We start from the raw sequence: 16,613 nt of genomic DNA, 5'->3' as shown, positions 1-16,613 counted from the left end.
TATTGTTTTCCTTATGTGTGCATTAGGCTACTTTTTTTTCTTTCAAGGTGGACAATGGAACCATGAGTGCTGAAGATGTTCAAGAAACCTCGAGCAAGCATGTAAAAGATCCGGAATCTGTCATGGTTGTCAAACATTGTAATGTTCTTGGCAAAGAGGAACAGGAATTGGAAACTGTTGTGGTTGACATGAATGATGAGGCTCCAAGTAAGCCAGAACAAAACATAGCTTTTGTGGGTAAAGCACACTTAGATGTACCTGTTAAACCCAAACAAAACTTAGAAACTGTTATGGAGAAAACACACATTGATGAACTTGGTGAGCTTGAACAAACCTCAGGTCTAAGCATAACCAATATATGTATTGGTGACCTCAGTAACAGTCAAGAAGACTTGGTTACTATTAGCATTAATGACTGTCATCCAAATGACGCTTTGAATGGTGGACAAAACTGTGTTAGTAGTGATGGTAACTTGTCTTGTGTAAATGTATCTTCTTTAGAAACAAAAGATTTTACTGCCGAGACTCGGAGCATCATTGTAGGTGACAGCCAAGAGTATATTGCATCTGATTTGAGAAAGGCTTCAATTAGCATTAAACACAGTTCAAAAAACATATTGGCAGTACCCCTCTGTAATAAATCTGCAAATTATTCTCCAAGACTGAATGGTACTTGTGTTGATCCTTCTAGCACTATGTTAATAAATAGAGAAATGGAGGTCGGAAAAGTCAGTAATTCTTCAAAGGCAAGAAATTTTTCCACACCACAAAATGCTAACAAAGTTTTCCCATGTTCTACATATTCACAAATTCAAGTAAGAGTTAATAAAAAATTAAAAAATGTAAATAATGAATTTTCAATTGGTCGACAAAACTTCATGGAAAACACTGTTCATTACTCTGACAATGATGAAGCTTTAATCTCAAGGCAACTTGATGAATTAACTGGTATAGATAACAACATTGCTGCAGAAAACAATAGGCCGGTAAATGAAATTATGAAAACTTCTAACAACAAAACAGTGAGCGAAATTAATGATGTAAACTGTAAAACACAGGATGGTAGTAACCATAGCTGTTGTTTTTGCAGACATATATTAAAAAGGAGCAAAGGGAACACTTGGTTATCACTTAACAAACCACTACCATTGAGTTTGTTAAATCCCATTTCTCTCTTGCAGTGCTTAGGCATATCCTCTCCATTACTTGCCACTGGAAGAACCAATGACAATTTAATTAGTGTGTGTCGACAATGCTATGCTCTACTTTCAGATGGCGATGCAGTATACCAGAGATTATTATCAGTTATTTCACAGATGAAGCAGCTGTGGCCTGATGATGACAGTGAATTATTAACAGTTACTGTTAGTTCAAATGGCAGTGATAAAGCTTTAAAGAAAAACCAAATATTACAGATTTTAAAAAATAAACAGCCATTGCAGTCCTCTCATACCACTCATAGAAAGTGCAGATTCATTTTACCAAAACCAGATATGGTAAAAGAGAGTCATTCTTTGTTGAATAATATTGATGGGAAAATGGCAAAGGTGAGATTGAAAAAGGAGCACTCTTATAATAAAATGAGAATATGTGGATTTTGTGGAATGGATTTGTATGGTGAAGATGAATGGAATCTTCACCAAGCTGCTGTCCATCGAGTAGACCAGAAATGGAGATGGTTTAATTTACAGCCGACACTGAAAACGCTTCTAGCAAAGAAAATACAACAGTTTAATGTGAAGCAGAATGAGGATTTAAGACAGAATTTTCAATATGAGATGACAAATGCTCATAAGTGTGCTGCATGCAGTAGCAATTTTTCACTACACGATGAATTTGTGGTGCATTTGCGGCAGTACCACAATATGGTCGTTGATGAAGATTTTTTGTCGTCTGTCTTAGAGGATGCAAATTTGATGAATAAGAGGAACATAAGTGAGAGAGAGCATATGGAAAATCCAATACAAATTAAAAGTGAAGTAATGTGGCATGATCAATATGGTAAAAGCTCAGTGAGTGATATGGTACATAGCAACAGTATACAAGATAATGATGCAATAACTTGTGAAGAAATGGGAATGCAACGTATCATAGACTGTGGAAAAGAAGAGCAATCACAAATAAACACTGAAAATCAGTCTTTACGAGTACCAGATGATTTTCATAATTATATAGGAACTAAGGACACTGTTAAGCTTGAAAAAGAGAATTCAAAGAAAGATTGTAGAGTAGAATTGTGCTGTAGTATTTGTGAAAAGTCCTTCATCAGACAGAGTGACTTAGAAAAACATGAACAGTTTCAGCATTCAAAATCAGTAAAAATGAGTGAGACCAAGGTAATCAAAGATAATAAATTGGTGCCTTCACCTGGTATTAATTCTTTACCAAGGACCCTGAGGGCTAAAACTAAAGTTACATGTAAACTGTGTAACCAGATTTGTTGTAGCTCTGAAGATCTGAATTACCATGTAGATACATGTCATGAAAATTCTGTTGTTATTTTGAACAAAGATGGGTATGGAGGTGTTATTGACAATCGCTTACATATGTCCAAGGCAATTGGTTCAGATTTAGATGTACAAAATGAATCTGAAGTGCCCAAGTTTCAGGCAAATGCTTCGGGGAAGAAACTTGACAAAACCCAAAGTTTTGTGTGCCGTGTATGTGGAAATACCTTTGTTAATCGCCTCTTGCTAGTAAGACACAAATGTTCATCCCATGGGGATGTGTGTGGAGTAGGTGAAGGTAATGGGTTAGTGATGGTGGAGTGTAATCTCTGTGGTAGGAGACTAAATGGAATAAGATCCCTTCATCTTCACATGTCAAAAGTGCACAAGAAATCTCCGAAGTATCCACTAAAGCATCGATGCAAAATATGTATATACCACTCTAAGACACGTAACCAGCTGGAGAAACACATGCAGGAAAAGCATGGCCTAAATGTGTTGCCACCAGTAGAATGTAAAGAGTGTGGTAAGATGTACAGTGCCAAGTACATTGACATACATATAGCAAATATGCATGAAAATCAAAAAAGATTTTCCTGCAATTTTTGTGCTATGAAATTTAACGTAAAATCAAGTTTAAAATGCCATATTTCCTATGAACATGCTAACAACAAGTGGCCATGTGTTAAATGCCATATAGAGTTTGAAAAATATCACCAACTGCGTCAACATAGAATATATGTTCACAGTACTAAGATCTACACATGTCAACAATGTGGGAAGACTTTCAAGCGTAAAAGTGATATGACAGAGCATGAAAAAAGGCGGCATATGGAGAAAATAATGAGTGAATGTACTTACTGTACAAAAGCTTATGCTGACCGTAAAAAGCTACGGACCCACTTGATAAAGAAACATGGTGTAGCCTGGGAGGACACACTATCTAAAAGTTATGCTCGTCATCAACAAGAAAATAACTGCTTGCGTAAAAGGCAACATAGAAGTTCAAGCGCATCCCAGAATTTGCCTCATAATGAGGAGACTGAAGGGATTGGAATCCAGCAGAGTAAATATGATTTGGAGCACACTGGTCAGCATGTACTTTATGAGGAGGGACAGAAAGGTCTTTTTGAAGAACAGTACCAAGATGGTGACTCTTGTCAAATTTACCAACACCAACACTGTGCTCAGGTGGAGGAGAGGACAATTACAACATATGAGGGAGCCAGTGTAGAGACACTGGAAAATGAGCAAGAATACAATATGGTACAGGTTACAGAGGGATCTGAAAATATTACCAATATGGCCAACATTTGCTATATTGTTCTGGAAGAAACACAACCATGATTTTTTGTAAGATAATGATCTATACTCATCCTTTGAGAGAATGTTTTTTTCTTTATAGAGTTTGTCAACCTAATTCTTATAAAGAATATACAATTAATTCCCAAAAAACTGTATCTAATATTTTTTCTTGCCGTGTTCTCTCGCATCTTGAAATATATACATGTATTTAATTTTTTAAGTGTTATTTATCTGTTATTTTTTTTATTTTCTCTAATTCTGTAAATATCTGTTGTATAGCATTTAAATACCAGTCAGATTTCTGCTAGTAAATAATTTAATATACAGTATTTAGTATACATATCTACATCTTTGATCCCCACAGGATCAGATAGGTGGTGAAAAACAAACTTTTATTTCTATAAAGTGGAGTTCAGTATATTATACAATTAAGATGGCTGACATATACATAACTATAGAAAGCCCTTTATTATGCAAAGCATTTTGGACATGTTCAGTCTTTCACCAACAATTCAATTTTTGAAGAAAAATTGAATTCTTACAAAAAGAAAAAAATGTAAATATAGTGGTGTCATACTAGTAAAAAAATTGATACTTGAACTGAAAAACAAGAAAATAATTGAAAGAGCATGACTTTGGTATGCCCATATCCTCAGTTGAGTTGCAGTGGCAAAGAGAGAGAGGTGTGAGCATTATTATTAATCATTTAATTATGTATTATATTTCCCCCTCATTGGAGGTGCCTTGATCCAAAGACCTGGATGTATTTTTTTCCCTTGCCTTGAACCTGATTGCCTCCTCTTTCTCTGATTATAATATATATATTCATATGGAAGCACTAAACCTGTAGGGGCCATACAGCCCCTGCAAAATGAAGTAATCAGTTTTGATGAAGAAAGGGGAAGGTAGCTCTAACTCCTTGGATCAAGAACCTTTCACCAACTTCAAGAAAAAGGTACCAGTAAGTAAAATAAAACTGTTTCACACTACGGTATTTCAAATGTAAATAAAACTATTTGAATTAAAGTGACTTTATTCTGTGAGTAAACATATACAGTGGACCCCCGGTTCGCGATGCTATCGGTATCCGATAAATCCGGTATCCGATGCATTATATCGCAAAAAATTTGCCTCGGTTCCCGTTACAAAACCCGGTATGCGATACGATTCGTACGAGACGTGTCCACGTGTGGCCTGAACTACCCCGTGTGTGCCAGTGTTTACAAGCCAGCCAGTGTGCGCGCATATAAGGATACATTCGGTACATTCCGTATTATCACTGTTTTTGGTGCTTGTTTCTGAAAAATAAGTCACCATGGGCCCCAAGAAAGCTTCTAGTGCCAACCCTGTGGTAAAAAGGGTGAGAATTAATATGGAAATTAAGAAAGATTTTGAAGGATTTGGGGCTAACCCTGAGAAGCCTATGCCAGTTGTGGAATCCATTGTGTTTAGGTAAGACACATATGCAACAGTTAGGTATCTTTATTTCGAAATAAAGATACCTAACTGTTGCATATGTGTCTTACCTAAACAACCTGTCGGTATTTTATACCATTTTAATGGAATCCATTGTGCCTACTTCAAAAATTAAGGATATGTGTGCACAGTGGGTTGAACTGCAAACCTTTATGGATGAAAATCACCCTAACACAGCTATTGCAAGCTGTGCTGGTGACTATTACACTGACAATGTTGTGAACCACTTTAGGAAAGTCATAAAGGAACGAGAGGCACAGGCCTCTATGGACAGATATGTTGTGCCACAGAAGTCCAGTGACTCTCAAGCTGGTCCTAGTGGCATTAAAAGAAGGGAAGTAACCCCGGAAAAGGACTTGCTACCTCAAGTCCTAATGGAGGGGGATTCCCCTTCTAAACAATAGGGTCAACACACTCCCCTCCTCCCATCCCATCAATCATCACCAGATCTTCATTAAAGGTAAGTGTCAATTATTCTATTGTTATTGTAATTATTCTATTGCATTAAGCTTAATATTTCATGTGGTAAAAGTTTTTCTTTTCCTACTTTTGGGTATCTTGCACGGATTAGTTTGATTTCCATTATTTCTTATGGGGAAAATTGATTCGCTTTCCGATAATTTTGGTTTACGATGAGCTCTCAGAACGGATTAATATCGCGAACCGGGGGTCCACTGTAATGACTTTTTATACATTAGTCATAAAAAACTGTCCAAATAATTCCTTTTACTAATTTATATGTTGGCTTAATGTTTCACATTACTGTACATTGTGTGTGTAAAGAACTGTTATCCACATTTTAATGCAGCCTTTAAGCAAGATACAACATATTCAAGATCAAGTTTGACCTAATGGCAGGTTGACAGTGTGTACAGTGTGTGTGTTACTTGCTCCACAGTCTTTATTGTATTCGTCATTGCGAAAAAATTTTTACAACATAACTTTAAATGTGCAAATAAGAGTATGTTTAAATGGTGGTGCAAGACAAATGCCTGTAACATTCCATTGTTTACAAAAACACATCAGTTAAGTACTTTTTTAACTAAACTATGTAACCATTTTATAAATTGTCCATTGGTTCTCTTATAATTATGCAGGAACAAATGAACACATGAAGAAAAGAACATAATCAAGTGGCTGTCACGTTTTAATAACCAGAACTTGACCATTTAGCAAGGGTCTCCCATCAAGCGAAGTTCCTTGATGCTGGTGAAGGGCTCTTAACCCTTTCAGGGTCCATCCCGTAGATCTACGGCTTTACGTTCAGGGTCCAAACCGTAGATCTACGCCATGAGCTCAGCTCACTCTGATAAACTGTGAGTGGTACATTTGGGCCTAGATATGAGAGAATACATCTATGTGGTATGTGTGCACCACATAAAACAGATCCTGCAGCACACTGTGTATAATGAGAGAAAAAAAATGAAATCATGATTTTTCGATTAAAACAGCAACTTTGCAGTGTTTTTTCGTATGTTTTTTATAGTTGTATTTGCGATTTCTTGGTCTCATTTGATAGAATGGAAGACATATTATTACAGAAATAGAGATGATTTTGATTGGTTTTAGCACTGGAAATGGCTTGAAACTGAGCTCAAAGTAGCAGAAATGTTAAATTTTTGCCGATATTCAAGAGTAAACAAACGACCTCACACGTCTAATACACGTCAGCTGGTGGGTCTAATATACATTCACAAATATGGTGATGATATTTATACAATTATTACAGTATTGCATAACAGTAAATCTTCTATTTTTTGGTGTGAATAAAAATTCATTATGTGAATAAAAAATCAAAATGGAATTTATTTGTAAAGCCTCAAAACATAACTAATGAACAGAGGAAATGTTAGTTTAGTGCCAGGAATGCCTACATTGTTCATTCTGGACCCTATTTTGAAATTGGAATATTTTGAACTTTGTGTTAAATTGGCCAAATTAACAATTTCCGATCACTTTATTTTGTAGTTGAAACAGTTGACTTGGCGATTTCTTGTGCTCAATCGATAGAATAGAAGTAATACTAGTGAAATAGCTAAGAATTTGGTTGATTGGAATAATGTAATTGGCCTAAAATGGGAGTCAAAGTCGGCAAAATCGCCGATTCGTAAATATCGCTGACACATCAAAATTCGCGAGAGCATAATTTCATCAATTTTCCACCAAATTTCGTACTTTTTGTTTTATTACCTTCACAAAAAGATTCTCTACGATTTCACAAGAAAAAATAACAAATTTTTTTTTTGAAAATTCTTGGACACTGGTGCGTGACTCCAGATTTGGGCCTTGGACCCTAAAAGGGTTAATCTAAGGCATTGGACCTGTGCTCCCCTTCATCAGATCAAACCTGAAAGCCTCCCATTCCCTTAGGCACTGTATGACCCCTACATTTAGTAATGTTTATTTTGCCTAACAGTTTATACTATTTTTTCTACTGTGACTATAAAAACGTGTCTGAACATCATTAACCCTTTGACTGTTTCGGTCATATATATACGTCTTACAAGCCAATGTGTTTGACGTATGTATACACAAAAATTCTAGTGGCTTCAAATCAAGCAGGACAAAGCTGGTAGGCCCACATATGAGAGAATGGGTCTGTGTGGTCAGTGTGCACCATATAAAAAAATCCTGCAGCGCACAGTGCATGAGAAAAAAACCCGACCGTGTTTTTGGATTAAAACACCGACTTTGAGGTATACTATTTTCATATAGTTTTTATGGTTATATTCTCATTTTTGTAGTCACATTTGATAGAATGGAAAACATATTATAGAAATAGAGGTGATTTTGATTGGTTTTACTATGAAAAGGACCTTGAAATGGAGCTCAAAGTAGGGGAAATGTTTGATTTTTGCCCATGTTCAAGAGTAAACAAATGATGTCATTGTCCAATAAATATCCAACTAGCCATTCTGATATGCAGTCATGAATGGGTTGATGTTATTTTGTACAATTTTTACAATATTGCAGTAGTCTGCATAACAGTAAATCTTCTATTTTTTGTTTGAATAAAAATTCAAAATAGAAATCAAGAGTAATATCAGAGGGGCCTGGAGACATGACTGATGAACAAAGAAAAGGTTATTTTAGAGCCAGGAATGTCTGCATTGTTCATTCTGGACCCTATATTGAAATTGGCATATTTTGTAATTTGCATGAAATTAGCCAAATTGCCAATTTCTGACCACTTTATTGGGTAGTTGAAATAGGTAAATGGGCAGTTTCTTGTACTTAGTCGATAGAACAAATGGAGTTCTAAAGAAATAGTTATGAGTTTGGTCGACTGGAGCAATGGAATTAGCCGAAAATAGGGGTCAAATTGGGTGAAATCGCCGATTCGTAAATATTGCCGAGGTCGCTAAATTCACGAGAGTGTAATTCCTTAAGCTTTCCATCAAATTTCATACTTTTGGTGTCATTACCATCAGGAAAAGATTCTCTGTCATTTCATAAGAAGAATTTTTTTTTTTATCAAATATTTTTGCAACACCAGCAGACACTTCAGGATTTGGGGTTGTGACAGTCAAAGGGTTAAATTAAAATATATGACTAGTAAAGGGTTAAAGTTAGGCTAACCTTAGATAGCTTTGTTAGAATGAAGCTCTATTATGTAATGTAAATATTAGTAAAATTAGATTAAGTGCAACATTATCAGTCTCCATATTAACCCTTTCAGGGTCCATCCCGTAGATCTACGGCTTTATGTTCAGGGTCCAAACCGTAGATCTACGCCATGAGCTCGGCTCGCTCTGATAAACTGTGAGTGGTAAATTTGGGCCTAGATATGAGAGAATACATCTGTGTGGTATGTGTGCACCACATAAAACAATCCTGCAGCACACTGTGTATAATATGAGGAAAAAAAACTGAGACCGTGATTTTCGATTAAAATACCGACTTTGCAGTGTTTTTTCGTATGTTCTTTATAGTTGTATTTGCGATTTCTTGGTCTCATTTGATAGAATTGAAAACATATTACAGAAATAGAGATGATTTTGATTGGTTTTAGCACTGGAAATAGCTTGAAACTGAGCTCAAAGCGGAAGTGTTAAATTTTTGCCGATGTTCAAGAGTAAACAAACGACCTCACACGTCTAATACACGCCAGCAGGTGGGTCTAATATACATTCACAAATGTGGTGATGATATTTATACAATTATTACAATATTGCATAACAGTAAATCTTCTATTTTTTGGTGTGAATAAAAATTCATTGTGAATAAAAAATCAAAATGGAATTTATTTGTAAAGCCTCAAAACATAACTAATGAACAGAGGAAATGTTAGTTTAGTGCCAGGAATACCTACATTGTTTATTCTGGACTCTATTTTGAAATTGGAATATTTTGAACTTTGTGTTAAATTGGCCAATTACCAATTTCCAATCACTTTATTTTGTAGTTGAAACTTTTGACTTGGCGATTTCTTCTGCTCAATCAATAGGATAGAAGTAATACTAGTGAAATAGCTAAGAATTTGGTCGACTGGAATAATGTAATTGGCCTAAAATGGGAGTCAAAGTCGGCAAAATCGCTGATTCGTAAATATCGCTGACACATCAAAATTCGCGAGAGCATAATTTAGTCAATTTTCCACCAAATTTTGTACTTTTTGTTTTATTACCTTCACAAAAAGATTCTCTACCATTTCATAAGAAAAAATAACAATTTTTTTTTTTTAAATTCTTGGACACTGGGGCACCACTTCAGATTTTGGCCTTGGACCCTGAAAGGGTTAATATCCATGAATATATCAGTACAGTGGACCCCCGCATAACGATGGCATCGCATAGCGATTTTTCCGCATAACGATTACTTTTATCGCAAAATTTTTGCCCCGCATACCGATTAAAAACCCGCATACCGATTTTCGTCCGAGACGCGTCCAATGTGCCCTCACATGTGCCGGCCGTCCCATTGTTTACCAGCCAGCCTCCGCGGTAACATCCAAGCATACACTCGGAATATTTCGTATTATTACAGTGTTTTCGGTGGTGTTTCTGGAAAATAAGTGACCATGGGCCCCAAGAAAGCTTCTAGTGCCAACCCTGTGGTAAAAAGGGTGAGAATTAGTATGGAAATTAAGAAAGATTTTGAAGGGTTTGGGGCTAACCCTGAGAAGCCTATGCCAGTTGTGGAATCCATTGTGCCTACTTCAAAGATTAAGGAAATGTGTGCAGAGTGGTTTGAACTGCAAACCTTTATAGATGAAAATCACCCTGACACAGCTGTTGCAAGCCGTGCTGGTGACTATTTCAATGACAATGTTATGGCCCATTTTAGGAAAGTCTTGAAGAAACGGGAGGTACAGAGCTCTATGGACAGATTTGTTGTGCGACAGAGGTCCAGTGACTCTCAAGCTGGTCCTAGTGGCATTAAAAGAAGAAGGGAAGTAACCCCAGAAAAGGACTTGCTACCTCAAGTCCTAATGGAAGGGGATTCCCCTTCTAAACAGTAAGAAGATAATGCTCTCCCCTCCTCCCATCCCATCAATCATCACCAGATCTTCAATAAAAGTAAGTGTCATGTAATTGTGCATGCCTTTTTCAGTTTGTGTGTATTAAAATTAACATTTCATGTGGTAAAAAAAAATTTTTTTCATACTTTTGGGCGTCTTGCACGGATTAATTTTATTTCCATTATTTCTTATGGGGAAAATTCATTCGCATAATGATTATTTCGCATAACGATGAGCCCTCTTGCACGGATTAAAATCGTTAACCGGGGGTCCACTGTATTAGAATGTGGGGCAGAAGTTTGTGGTTATAGGAGGGTGGGGGCAGGAGGAAAGAGGAGTGATTGGTGGAATGATGAAGTAAAGGGTGTGATAAAAGAGAAAAAGGTAGCTTATGACAGGTTTTTACAAAGCAGAAGTGTTATAAGAAGAGCAGAGTATATGGAGAGTAAAGGAAAGGTAAAGAGAGTGGTGAGAGAGTGCAAGAGGAGAGCAGATGATAGTGGGAGAGGCACTGTCAAGAAATTTTAATGAAAATAAGAAAAAAATTTGGAGTGAGTTAAACAAGTTAAGAAAGCCTAGGGAAAGTATGGATTTGTCAGTTAAAAACAGAGTAGGGGAGTTAGTAGATGGGGAGATGGAGGTAGTAGGTAGATGGCGAGAATATTTTGAGGAACTTTTAAATGTTAAGGAAGAAACAGAGGCAGTAATTTCATGCACTGGTCAGGGAGGTATACCATCTTTTAGGAGTGAAGAAGAGCAGAATGTAAGTGTGGGGGAGGTACGTGAGGCATTACGTAAAATGAAAGGGGGTAAAGCAGCTGGAACTGATGGGATCATGACAGAAATGTTAAATAAAAGCAGGGGGGGATATAGTGTTGGAGTGGTTGGTACTTTTGTTTAATAAATGTATGAAAGAGGGGAAGGTACCTAGGGATTGGCGGAGAGCATGTATAGTCCCTTTATATAAAGGGAAAGGGGACAAAAGAGACTGTAAAAATTATAGAGGAATAAGTTTACTGAGTATACCAGGAAAAGTGTACGGTAGGGTTATAATTGAAAGAATTAGAGGTAAGACAGAATGTAGGATTGCAGATGAGCAAGGAGGTTTCAGAGTGGGTAGGGGATGTGTAGATCAAGTGTTTACATTGAAGCATATATGTGAACAGTATTTAGATAAAGGTAGGGAAGTTTTTATTGCATTTATGGATTTAGAAAAGGCATATGATGGAGTGGATAGAGGAGCAATGTGGCAGATGTTGCAAGTATATGGAATAGGTGGTAAGTTATTAAATGCTGTAAAGAGTTTTTATGAGGATAGTGAGGCTCAGGTTAGGGTGTGTAGAAGAGAGGGAGACTACTTCCCGGTAAAAGTAGGTTGTTTAATATATTTATAGATGGGGTTGTAAAGGAAGTAAATGCTAGGGTGTTCGGGAGAGGGGTGGGATTAAATTTTGGGGAATCAAATTCAAAATGGGAATTGACAGTTACTTTTTGCTGATGATACTGTGCTTATGGGAGATTCTAAAGAAAAATTGCAAAGGTTAGTGGATGAATTTGGGAATGTGTGTAAAGGTAGAAAGTTGAAAGTGAACATAGAAAAGAGTAAGGTGATGAGGGTGTCAAATGATTTAGATAAAGAAAAATTGGATATCAAATTGGGGAGGAGGAGTATGGAAGAAGTGAATGTTTTCAGATACTTGGGAGTTGACGTGTCGGCAGATGGATTTATGAAGGATGAGGTTAATCATAGAATTGATGAGGGAAAAAAGGTGAGTGGTGCGTTGAGGTTTATGTGGAGTCAAAAAACGTTATCTATGGAGGCAAAGAAGGGAATGTATGAAAGTATAGTAGTACCAACACTCTTATATGGGTGTGAAGCTTGGGTGGTAAATGCAGCAGCGAGGAGACGGTTGGAGGCAGTGGAGATGTCCTGTTGAAGGGCAATGTGTGGTGTAAATATTATGCAGAAAATTCGGAGTGTGGAAATTAGGAAAAGGTGTGGAGTTAATAAAAGTATTAGTCAGAGGGCAGAAGAGGGGTTGTTGAGGTGGTTTGGTCATTTAGAGAGAATGGATCAAAGTAGAATGACATGGAAAGCATATAAATCTATAGGGGAAGGAAGGTGGGGTAGGGGTCGTCCTCGAAAGGGTTGGAGAGAGGGGGTAAAGGAGGTTTTGTGGGCAAGGGGCTTGGACTTGCTGCAAGTGTGCGTGAGCGTGTTAGGAGTGAATGGAGACGAATGGTACTTGGGACCTGACGATATGTTGGAGTGTGAGCAGGGTAATATTTAGTGAAGGGATTCAGGGAAACCGGTTATTTTCATATAGTCGGACTTGAGTCCTGGAAATGGGAAGTACAATGCCTGCACTTTAAAGGAGGGGTTTGGGATATTGGCAGTTTGGAGGGATATGTTGTGTATATTTATATGTATATGCTTCTAAACTATTGTATTCTGAGCACCTCTGCAAAAACAGTGATAATGTGCGAGTGTGGTGAAAGTGTTGAATGATGATGAAAGTATTTTCTTTTTGGGGATTTTCTTTCTTTTTTGGGTCACCTTGCCTCGGTGGGAGACAGCCGACTTGTTGAAGAAAAAAAAAAAAAAAAATATCCATCAATCCTTGAGAGCTCCATAACAGCATTTGTTATGCAGGCAGTAAAATTCATGTCACTTTCTATACTTTATTATGGTCAGATTGGGAATAATTGCTGTTTGCCATATAGTGTACGTATATATATATTTTTTATTATCACACTGGCCGATTCCCACCAAGGCAGGGTGGCCCGAAAAAGAAAAACTTTCACCATCATTCACTCCATCACTGTCTTGCCAGAAGGGTGCTTTACACTACAGTTTTTAAACTGCAACATTAACACCCCTCCTTCAGAGTGCAGGCACTGTACTTCCCATCTCCAGGACTCAAGTCCGGCCTGCCGGTTTCCCTGAATCCCTTCATAAATGTTACTTTGCTCACACTCCAACAGCACGTCAAGTATTAAAAACCATTTGTCTCCATTCACTCCTATCAAACACGCTCACGCATGCCTGCTGGAAGTCCAAGCCTTCCTTCCACTACAGACTGATACACTCTTGAAGTCATTCTGTTTCGCTCCATTCTCTCTACATGTCTGAACCACCTCAACAACCCTTCCTCAGCCCTCTGGATAACAGTTTTGGTAATCCCGCACCTCCTCCTAACTTCCAAACTACGAATTCTCTGCATTATATTCACACCACACATTGCCCTCAGACATGACATCTCCACTGCCTCCAGCCTTCTCCTCGCTGCAACATTCATCACCCACGCTTCACACCCATATAAGAGCGTTGGTAAAACTATACTCTCATACATTCCCCTCTTTGCCTCCAAGGACAAAGTTCTTTGTCTCCACAGACTCCTAAGTGCACCACTCACTCTTTTTCCCTCATCAATTCTATGATTCACCTCATCTTTCATAGACCCATCCGCTGACACGTCCACTCCTAAATATCTGAATACGTTCACCTCCTCCATACTCTCTCCCTCCAATCTGATATTCAATCTTTCATCACCTAATCTTTTTGTTATCCTCATAACCTTACTCTTTCCTGTATTCACCTTTAATTTTCTTCTTTTGCACACCCTACCAAATTCATCCACCAATCTCTGCAGCTTCTCTTCAGAATCTCCCAAAAGCACAGTGTCATCAGCAAAGAGCTGCTGTGACAACTCCCACTTTGTGTGTGATTCTTTATCTTTTAACTCCACGCCTCTTGCCAAGACCCTCGCATTTACTTCTCTTACAACCCCATCTATAAATATATTAAACAACCACGGTGACATCACACATCCTTGTCTAAGGCCTACTTTTACTGGGAAAAAATTTCCCTCTTTCCTACATACTCTAACTTGAGCCTCACTATCCTCGTAAAAACTCTTCACTGCTTTCAGTAACCTACCTCCTACACCATACACTTGCAACATCTGCCACATTGCCCCCCTATCCACCCTGTCATATGCCTTTTCCAAATCCATAAATGCCACAAAGACCTCTTTAGCCTTATCTAAATACTGTTCACTTATATGTTTCACTGTAAACACCTGGTCCACACACCCCCTACCTTTCCTAAAGCCTCCTTGTTCATCTGCTATCCTATTCTCCGTCTTACTCTTAATTCTTTCAATTATAACTCTACCATACACTTTACCAGGTATACTCAGCAGACTTATCCCCCTATAATTTTTGCACTCTCTTTTGTCCCCTTTGCCTTTATACAAAGGCACTATGCATGCTCTCTGCCAATCACTAGGTACCTTACCCTCTTCCATACATTTATTAAATAATTGCACCAACCACTCCAAAACTATATCCCCACCTGCTTTTAACATTTCTATCTTTATCCCATCAATCCTGGCTGCCTTACCCCCTTTCATTTTACCTACTGCCTCACGAACTTCCCCCACACTCACAACTGGCTCTTCCTCACTCCTACAAGATGTTATTCCTCCTTGCCCTATACACGAAATCACAGCTTCCCTATCTTTATCAACATTTAACAATTCCTCAAAATATTCCCTCCATCTTCCCAATACCTCTAACTCTCCATTTAATAACTCTCCTCTCCTATTTTTAACTGACAAATCCATTTGTTCTCTAGGCTTTCTTAACTTGTTAATCTCACTCCAAAACTTTTTCTTATTTTCAACAAAATTTGTTGATAACATCTCACCCACTCTCTCATTTGCTCTCTTTTTACATTGCTTCACCACTCTCTTAACCTCTCTCTTTTTCTCCATATACTCTTCCCTCCTTGCATCACTTCTACTTTGTAAAAACTTCTCATATGCTAACTTTTTCTCCCTTACGACTCTCTTTACATCATCATTCCAACAATATATATATATATATATATATATATATATATATATATATATATATATATATATATATATATATATATATATATATAATATATATTTTAACAAGTCGGCCGTCTCCCACCGAGGCAGGGTGACCCAAAAAAGAAAAAATCCCCAAAAAGAAAATTCTTTCATCATCATTCAACACTTTCACCTCACTCACACATAATCACTGCTTTTGCAGAGGTGCTCAGAACACAACAGTTTAGAAGCATATATTTATAAAGATAAACAACATATTCCTCCAAACTGCTAATATCCCGAACTAATCCTTTAGAGTGCAGGCACTGTACTTCCCATTTCCAGGACTCAAGTATGGCTATATAAAAATAACCGGTTTCCCTGAATCCCTTCACTAAATATTACCCTGCTCACACTCCAACAGATCGTCAGGTCCCAAATACCATTTGTCTCCATTCACCCCTAACACGCTCACGCACGCTTGCTGGAAGTCCAATCCCCTCGCCCACAAAACCTCCTTTACCCCCTCCCTCCAACCTTTTTGAGGACGACCCCTACCCCGCCTTCCTTCCCCTACAGATTTATACGCTCTCCATGTCATTCTACTTTGATCCATTCTCTCTCAATGACCAAACCACCTCAACAACCCCTCTTCAGCCCTCTGACTAATACTTTTATTAACTCCACACCTTCTCCTAATTTCCACACTCCGAATTTTCTGCATAATATTTACACCACACATTGCCCTTAGACAGGACATCTCCACTGCCTCCAGCCGCCTCCTCGCTGCTGCATTCACAACCCAAGTTTCACACCCATATAAGAGTGTTGGTACTACTATACTTTCATACATTCCCTTCTTTGCCTCCATAGATAACTTTTTTTTGTCTCCACATATACCTCAACGCACCACTCACCTTTTTTCCCTCATCAATTCTATGATTAACCTCATCCTTCATAAATCCATACGCTGACACGTCAACTCCCAAGTATCTGAAAACATTCACTTCTTCCATACTCCTCCTCCCCAATTTGATATCCAATTTTTCTTTATCTAAATAA

General features: G+C 37.7%; 1 protein-coding gene across 1 annotated transcript; it reads left to right on the top strand.

Annotated features, from left to right (window-relative positions):
• The first annotated feature begins 56 nt into the window (after nt 1-56).
• Nucleotides 57-3,964, top strand: LOC128686883 (uncharacterized). Its single transcript, XM_053774089.2, has one exon. It carries the CDS (start codon nt 63-65, stop codon nt 3,792-3,794), a length of 3,732 nt encoding a protein of 1,243 aa, XP_053630064.1. The 5' UTR covers nt 57-62; the 3' UTR covers nt 3,795-3,964.
• Nucleotides 3,965-16,613: the final 12,649 nt, after the last annotated feature.

Source organism: Cherax quadricarinatus, chromosome 7 (assembly GCF_038502225.1).
Source record: "Cherax quadricarinatus isolate ZL_2023a chromosome 7, ASM3850222v1, whole genome shotgun sequence".
NCBI classification, from domain to species: domain Eukaryota; kingdom Metazoa; phylum Arthropoda; class Malacostraca; order Decapoda; family Parastacidae; genus Cherax; species Cherax quadricarinatus.
Note: the sequence above shows the minus strand (reverse complement) of the source record. Positions and strands in the feature narration are given on the sequence as shown.

Excerpts from the sequence above, each read along its gene's own strand:
- LOC128686883 (XM_053774089.2), top strand. The coding sequence starts at position 63 with ATGAGTGCTGAAGATGTTCAAGAAACCTCGAGCAAGCATGTAAAAGAT.